Source organism: Primulina huaijiensis, chromosome 2, assembly GCF_012295235.1.
Source record: "Primulina huaijiensis isolate GDHJ02 chromosome 2, ASM1229523v2, whole genome shotgun sequence".
Classification (NCBI taxonomy): Eukaryota; Viridiplantae; Streptophyta; class Magnoliopsida; order Lamiales; family Gesneriaceae; genus Primulina; species Primulina huaijiensis.
In genome coordinates, this window is record NC_133307.1 from 3,472,757 (window position 1) to 3,480,011 (window position 7,255).

Here is a 7,255-nt window from a genome sequence, read left to right on the forward strand (position 1 = left end):
AACAACTGAGCACGTCTTTAACTGATTAAATTAATCAAGTGCATGTTACTTCTCAGCTAATTAAATATGTTGATTGAATCTTGAGTTCACTTTATAAAATTAAAAATTTTAATTTATCAAGAAATTAGTTTCTCATCATAGATCTCAAGATCATTTATACAAAGAGGTTATATTATACTTTGGTTTCTTTTGGGTGCAACTATTTTTTAATAGACAAAAGTTATAATAATCTTCAATACAATGACAAAAGAAAAACCAATTATTAGACTCATTGTGAAGTTAAAACTTCCCTTTGTTGCAAAAGTGATAGTTCTCATACCAAATTTCACTGTCATCAACTCTCCCCTTGACCGAAAGAATAAAAATCAGTTACAGGTAAGGATTATAAGTTAATTGAATAACAATATGGATTCTCTCGTAACTGTTGGCATATTATTTCTCATTGAAAAACTTTTCCTACTAACTTTTCTCTCACTACAACTGATATTCCCTTGCATAGCCATTACACATCAAGACATAAATACCCCAAGATTCTCCAATCCTCTTACAATGTCCACCGGCTAAAATAAAATTTATCTTTTTGTTCTTTTGAGATTTTAATTTTTCATTCAATGAAGGATTTTAAGTTTTCACACTGTCGCAGCAAATAATTACCCATGTTTCTATGGTAAGAAATAAATGTAAATTTCCTGCAATAAACCAGAAAACTAAGATCAATTAGGACATATTTGTTTACCAATTCACTTGGAATCCTTTGAGGAAAAATTTCAGACAAAAATTCTTGGGCGGCTTCAACTAAATTGTAGATCATCACACGTCCTTCTCTAGCATTTGAATTTGCCTGCAATGGTTCCAACATGAATTTTAAACTGCTGCAATGGCGCTGAAGAGCTAAATTTTACAGGAAATATGGTGCATAAATCCACAGAAAATTAGGAATAGTGTCATGAAGGACTAAATAGTGAAGAATTCTCACTCTCTCTTAATCAAATCCATTTTACATGATTTCACCAGTCATTAAATGTTAAAAGTCCAGTAACATATCTCTAAAATATATTTTCAAGGATTGTAAGTTCCATAGCATGTGAACTAATACTCGAGGTATAAACTTAGCCACTAGAAATTGCGTAATTTACCATTCATGCCATCGATTTGAGTCACCATTGGTTATTTATGAATGAATTAGGGTATTTTTTGTTAAAACTAAAAATAGTTTCTCCATTATGGAAATAATATTTTTGGTATGTGACAATTTTTATAGATGGATTTTCACACATCATTTGGGTATTCTACAGTGTTAGCTCAACTTCCAAATATGTTATACTTTGTTGATTTCTCCATAGGTTTTATCTTGCGTAAAAACATGACTAGTGTATCATTATGTATATGTGTTAGAACATTGATTAATGTTATGAGTAATTGAGGTACTTCAAAGAAGAGGTATTGCATTGAAATATGTTGATCACTGTAACCTTCAGTTGGTTTAATGTCATACACTGAGGGCTATGAATCTTACAATGGCCAGTTGAGAGCATTGCCAAGGGGTTGTAAGGTTGTAAAGCCGCAGTTTCTCTTGACGTTGCCGTCCATGGTGTTGTATTTCACAAGGTATGTGTGGGGACCTAAATTGCCATTACATACCATGGGCATATACATTGTTATTTATGTTGGAGTGTGCTCTAGATGCACTTGTACATTGAAAGGGGTTGTGAGTATCATGTGGAAGGGCATAAACTGCATTTATTGCTTAGGTAAGTGATTGTAGCTCTTGTGAATTCAATCAATTAGCTGTCTTTTAACTTATACACATTTGGCATTTCTCACGCCTCAGGGACACTATTCCGGTGAAGTCCAGGGCCTACGCTCTCAAGACAGTGAAGGGGTCTGGGTGACCATCATTAAAAAAATTCTAATAATTAGAGGTCATGTCTATTAGTTGTATACACTATATTGGATTTTTTTTTTTTTTTATAAGAAACTTAGTAATATTATTAATATGTGCTAGTTTACATTACAAGAAGTGGACTAGTGGTCCACTGCCACGAAAGAGAAAATCATTCATTTAACTACATTGGATTTTTAACTACATGTCATGATGTGCCCCCTATATCCGTTGAAATCGTATATATATTGACCCTATCCTTTTGTCAAGGTAAAGTATGCGGCTTATTTTCATTAATCGGATAATAACATAAAGATAATTTATCTTCTATTTAAAACAAAAGTTTTCACTACATGTTACAGACCAAGCCCACAATGATCACAGACAGACTAAGACAATCACTTATTTCAAGTCAGTAGAAAAAACAGGCTTGATCACGAACCAGGTAAAAAAACCAAATCAACAGAAAAAATGGCATGTCGTCATATTACTGTTGAAAAGAAAGTGTCCTAGGCAACTTATGCATATAATTGGCTACCAACAACCTGATCATAAAGCAGAGATAGAAGGTTATCAGCATCAGCTTTTAGTAAACCTTTCTCTGGTACTATCTGCAGCTTCGGACATTTGTATGGATAACCGTGTAAACATCTAAAATAAGGATGTCAGGAAAAAAGAAGAAATTGAATTTGGAGCGATTTAACTGGAAATAATCATCCAACCTTACTGAAAGCACAGCAGAAATATCATGCTCTTCATATCCTGTATCCTTGGAGTACGGCCTAGAATTTCATCCATAAAGTATTGGTAAAAAATAATAAAGACGCTGTTGTATAACTGGAGGGACATTATTGAATTAGGAACCTGAGCTTGATATTGATTTGGAGAGGTGATTCAGAAACAACTTCACAATCTTCCTGAAATATGGCAGACCTATATACCAAGGAACTAGAATGAGTTGTAGGCTACAAAATTTTATGAGAAGCTTATTGGCCAAAGTAAAAATGTTCTAAAGATTTCTATACAGTTATATATAGTAAATTTATATGCTTATTCACTAAAAGAACCAGACACTTGGAGAAAGTTATATCGCAAAAAAAGTCCTCTGTATAAATACAAGGAAGCTGGAAGATTGAAGCCTTTGCAGCACTTTATGCCTTCTTTCCCGGGTTAACGATTAGTCATTTGCTCTTTTCCTCTTTATATAATCATTCTTTTCTCTTTTCCTTCACTCTTCCTTCTCTTGAATTTTTTTCCTCCACATTCTTTACAACACATAAAATATATATCTCTTTCCTCCTTTGTTTTCTTCAGGTTTTTGTGTAATCAACTTCAGTTGATTTTAAAACATTTATAAATAGAGAAGCTAACTTTATGAAATATAATGTAATGTTTCTGAAGGTCATGAATTTCTTGATTAAGCACCAAAATGAAAGGACTATGTTCTGTTTACTGAACTCATAAAATTAAGAGGTTTTATGAGCCCACCTTAACTGGGACTTGACAAACTTTACTGAAACACGGTGTAAATTTGCCACATTCACGATCTAATTTAACACTACAAGTATAATGTCTTGTGTATCTGAAGTTATTCTTAAGAAATTAAGGATTTTTTAATTTGCTTTGCATTTTTTAAGCCTCTGTTTAACATAAAACAGAGGAACCTAATTAAAAATTAAATGATATTACAACCAAAAAATTATAGGCCATATTTCCTCCTCTTAGAACGATTCAAATTCAAACACGGAAAGTTGTATGATACGTGATTAGCAGGAGATTGTCTCAGTTCATCAATTCACAATACAGAGGTAATATGGTTTCATTTCCAGCATTCCACAGATATGTTTTCTAGAAATTTGATTTTCTTTTTCGAGAAGATGTCATTAAATATAAAAATATGCCATATTTATTTATATAGAGTGTGTGCTCTGATGGCGTGTAGGGCATTTTAAAATTTTAAAATACAATGTTTTGATTACAAATTTACAATATAACAAACAGGATATCAATGAGATTCTCGGAGAGAAATAAGATGGGATCGTAATGTTTGCTTTTATTTCCTGAGATGGAAAACCTTTTCGGGTCACCACAGTAAAACCAAATAGAACCAAAGATTCCAGCTAGTTCACAAGTTCGTCTATAAATTGTCAACATAGAAACAAACAAAGTGGTCTATTCAGAAAGTATCCATGCCTTGGAGAGTTGAGATTCTCGCATGCAGAACAGCATAAGGTCAGGAAAAAAAAACGTAAACAGACTTATTGCCAGTATCCAGTTAAAAATAATAAAAACGATTTACAGAATAGATTATTTCAACAGTGCAGAAATAACACGTTCACATAATATGCAGAAAAACTTACAGAGCTGTGAACTCCTCAGCTAAAATCTCGCTGCTATCCGCCGCAATTGAATTATGGTCCTTGGACTGTGTTCTTCGCCCCCCCTGCTTCTTCTTTTTCTTCGAACTACGCCCCATTGTTCAGAGTCCGTAATATTTATCAAAACAAATCAAATCATCAATTTTCACCTCAATCAGCAATCAAATTTTAGCCTTTCACAGTGAAATTCTGAAAAATCACTGGGTTTCGACTCAAATGAGTGGTGATGAAACCGAATCCAATCGATTTTGTTCGTGTATCGGTGCTAGGAGAAGTGTTCTGCGAAAAAATTTGCGAGGAATTGAAGTTGGAAACGGGAGAAAAGATGGCGCTGAAATGGAAGTCTTGGAAATATACAAACAAGGGTTAAGCGTAAAGCCACAGGCCCACAGTGGTGTCAACAAAATAATCTTCGATCATTCAACCAAATATGCATGTAAATGAGCTCTCAGACCTTTTTGAGTAGGTTGAGACGGTCTCATGAATCTTTATCTATGAAATGGATAACTCTATCGATATTCACAATAAAAAATAATATTCTTAGCATAAAAGGTAATACTTTTTCACGGATAACTCAAATAAGATATTCGTCTCACAAAATACGACCTGTGAGACCGTCTCACACAAGTTTTGTCAACCTTTTTTGGGTGAGCTAGCCTAGCTGTGTCCAGAAAATTGGAAATCGTATTAGGGCATCCACAATGGTGGATATAATGATACATGTCAAGTCATCCAAATATCCTCTCCATCTAAATATTCACCACTGCACAGCATTGATTTGTGTGTCAGAGCAATACCCGGTTACAAATTTGTAACCGGGTATTGAAATTTTTTTTTAATTTCTTCAAGCCAGCGTGAGTTTCACGCTGACTTAAGACACGTGTGTGCATTGTATTCGCGCGTCAAAACCTGTAGTGGACAATTAAATAGAATCCGGGTCGACCAAGCTTGGGTCGACGAAAACATTTGTCGACCAAAAATATTGGTCTACCATACCATTTTTGGTCGACCAATTGTCCAACAATTCGACCAACATGGTCGACCTACCATTTTTGGTCGACCAATTGTTGGCCAATTGTCCAACAATTCGACCAATATGGTCGACCAATTGTTAAAAATTGGTCAACCAAATACCAATTGGTCGACCAAAAAATGGTCGATTATTTGGTATGTGGATAAAAGTATGAACTAGTCGTTACAAAATAGTCGTTACTAAGTAGCCGTTACAAAATAGTCGTTACGAAATAACTGTTACGAAAATGTATATAAGTAAGAAATGAATCATTAATTATTCTTCACAATACTTCCAGTCTACATTCTCTCTTATACTCAACTATTCATTTGTTCCAAAATGTCTCAAGATCTTACTCAAAATAACAGAGAAAACATTCCAGAAGATACAACATCTGATCCTGGTGAAGAATTATTCATGACGATGGTGCATAATCAACATAGAGCGGCTGAATTCATTCAAACTTCTTATGGAAATGCACAAAGAAGACGATCAATGAACAGAGAGCTTGTAGCTGGGCACATTCAACTTGTTAATGATTATTTCTCTACTGAGCCGGTTTATACCGATGACATGTTCCGACGGAGATTCCGAATGAGAAAGGAACTGTTTTTGCGCATAGTCACTGATTTGCAAAATCATCCAGATGGATATTTTAAATGGAGAGAAGAAAATGCTTATCCCCACTTCAGAAATGCACGGCAGCTATCCGCCAACTAGCTTATGGAGGCCCAGCCGACCAATTGGACGAGTATCTAAGGATGGGTGAAACAACTGCACTTGAATGCTTGTCCAAATTTTGTCAATGTGTTATGCAAATATATGGGCGTGTGTACTTAAGAAAACCCAATGCAACCGACATTGCTCGTTTGCTTGAAATGCATGAGCAAAGACATGGTTTTCCTGGCATGTTAAGAAGCCTTGATTGCATGCATTGGGCTTGGAAAAATTGTCCGATCGCGTGGAGAGCCCAGTACACTCGAGGCGATCATGGCTACCCAACAATTGTGCTTGAGGCAGTTGCATCAGCCGACTTGTGGACATGGCACGCCTTTTTTGGAGTGGCTGGGTCTCGTAATGACATCAATGTCCTTAACGAGTCACCTCTTTTTAATGAAGTCTTGAAAGGAAATGCACCAGATGTTAATTTTCTTGTGAATGGTACACAGTATACTAAAGGATACTACTTAACAGATGGTATATACCCGGAATGGGCCACTTTCGTGAAGAGTTTCTCATGCCCACAGGATCCCAAAAGAATGAAATTCAAAGAAAGACAAGAGGCTGCAAGAAAAGATGTTGAACGGGCATTTGGTGTTCTCCAAGCTCGTTGGGCAATTATAAGAGGCCCAGGGAGACATTGGTTTATGGATAAATGCAAAGAAATCATCTATACATGCATTATCTTACACAACATGATTGTTGAGGACGAGGGTCATGCAATATCAATGTGAGATTTTGAAGAACGAGATAATTTCATAGCCAATCAGGGTTCAACCACAGAATTTGGCGAATACCTTCGAAGAAATACAGAGTTACGTGATAGTCATATGCATCATCAGCTTCGTCACGATTTGGTTGAACACATTTGGGAGACATGTCGTCATGATGAGTGAACGACTGATGTATTTGACTATATGTGTGATTTGTAATTTCTGTTTTCATGTATTTTTTTAAGTATCTTCGTGAATGACTAATTTTCAATTATTATTATTATAAATGTTGTTTTATGGTTTGTAATTTTTTTATTATTAATGTTATAAATATTGTTTTGTGGTAAATTAGTTTTGTATAGTTCGTTATAAATATTTTAATTTTATTAATATTTATTTTATTACAAATTAGTTATTCAAAAATAATCGTTATAAACTTTTTAGTTTTATATTTCAATAAAAATATAATACTAAATAATAGATGAAAGTAATTAAAGTGGTTAAATGATTTTATTTAAATGAAAATAAAATATTAATTAAAGTGACAGTG

The 7,255-nt window shown here is 34.4% G+C and overlaps 1 protein-coding gene across 3 annotated transcripts in view; it reads right to left on the reverse strand.

Annotated features, from left to right (window-relative positions):
* The window catches only part of LOC140964495 (eIF-2-alpha kinase GCN2), a 28,463-nt gene extending 23,795 nt beyond the window's left edge, over nt 1-4,668 (reverse strand). For 2 of the 3 annotated variants that reach the window (XR_012172892.1, XM_073424338.1), the window contains exons 1-5: nt 4,243-4,667; nt 2,747-2,815; nt 2,605-2,664; nt 2,428-2,533; nt 737-841 (exon numbers count right to left, since the gene is read on the reverse strand). Coding sequence is in view for 1 of the 3 variants with exons in the window: in XM_073424338.1 (XP_073280439.1) it covers nt 737-841; nt 2,428-2,533; nt 2,605-2,664; nt 2,747-2,815; nt 4,243-4,358 (456 nt within the window). In the remaining 2 variants the exon portion in view is untranslated. Of the gene's footprint in view, nt 1-736; nt 842-2,427; nt 2,534-2,604; nt 2,665-2,746; nt 2,816-4,242 lie in introns of all 3 variants that reach the window. The other variant, XR_012172896.1, reaches the window with a different exon arrangement.
* Between the last annotated feature and the right edge of the window lie 2,587 nt (nt 4,669-7,255).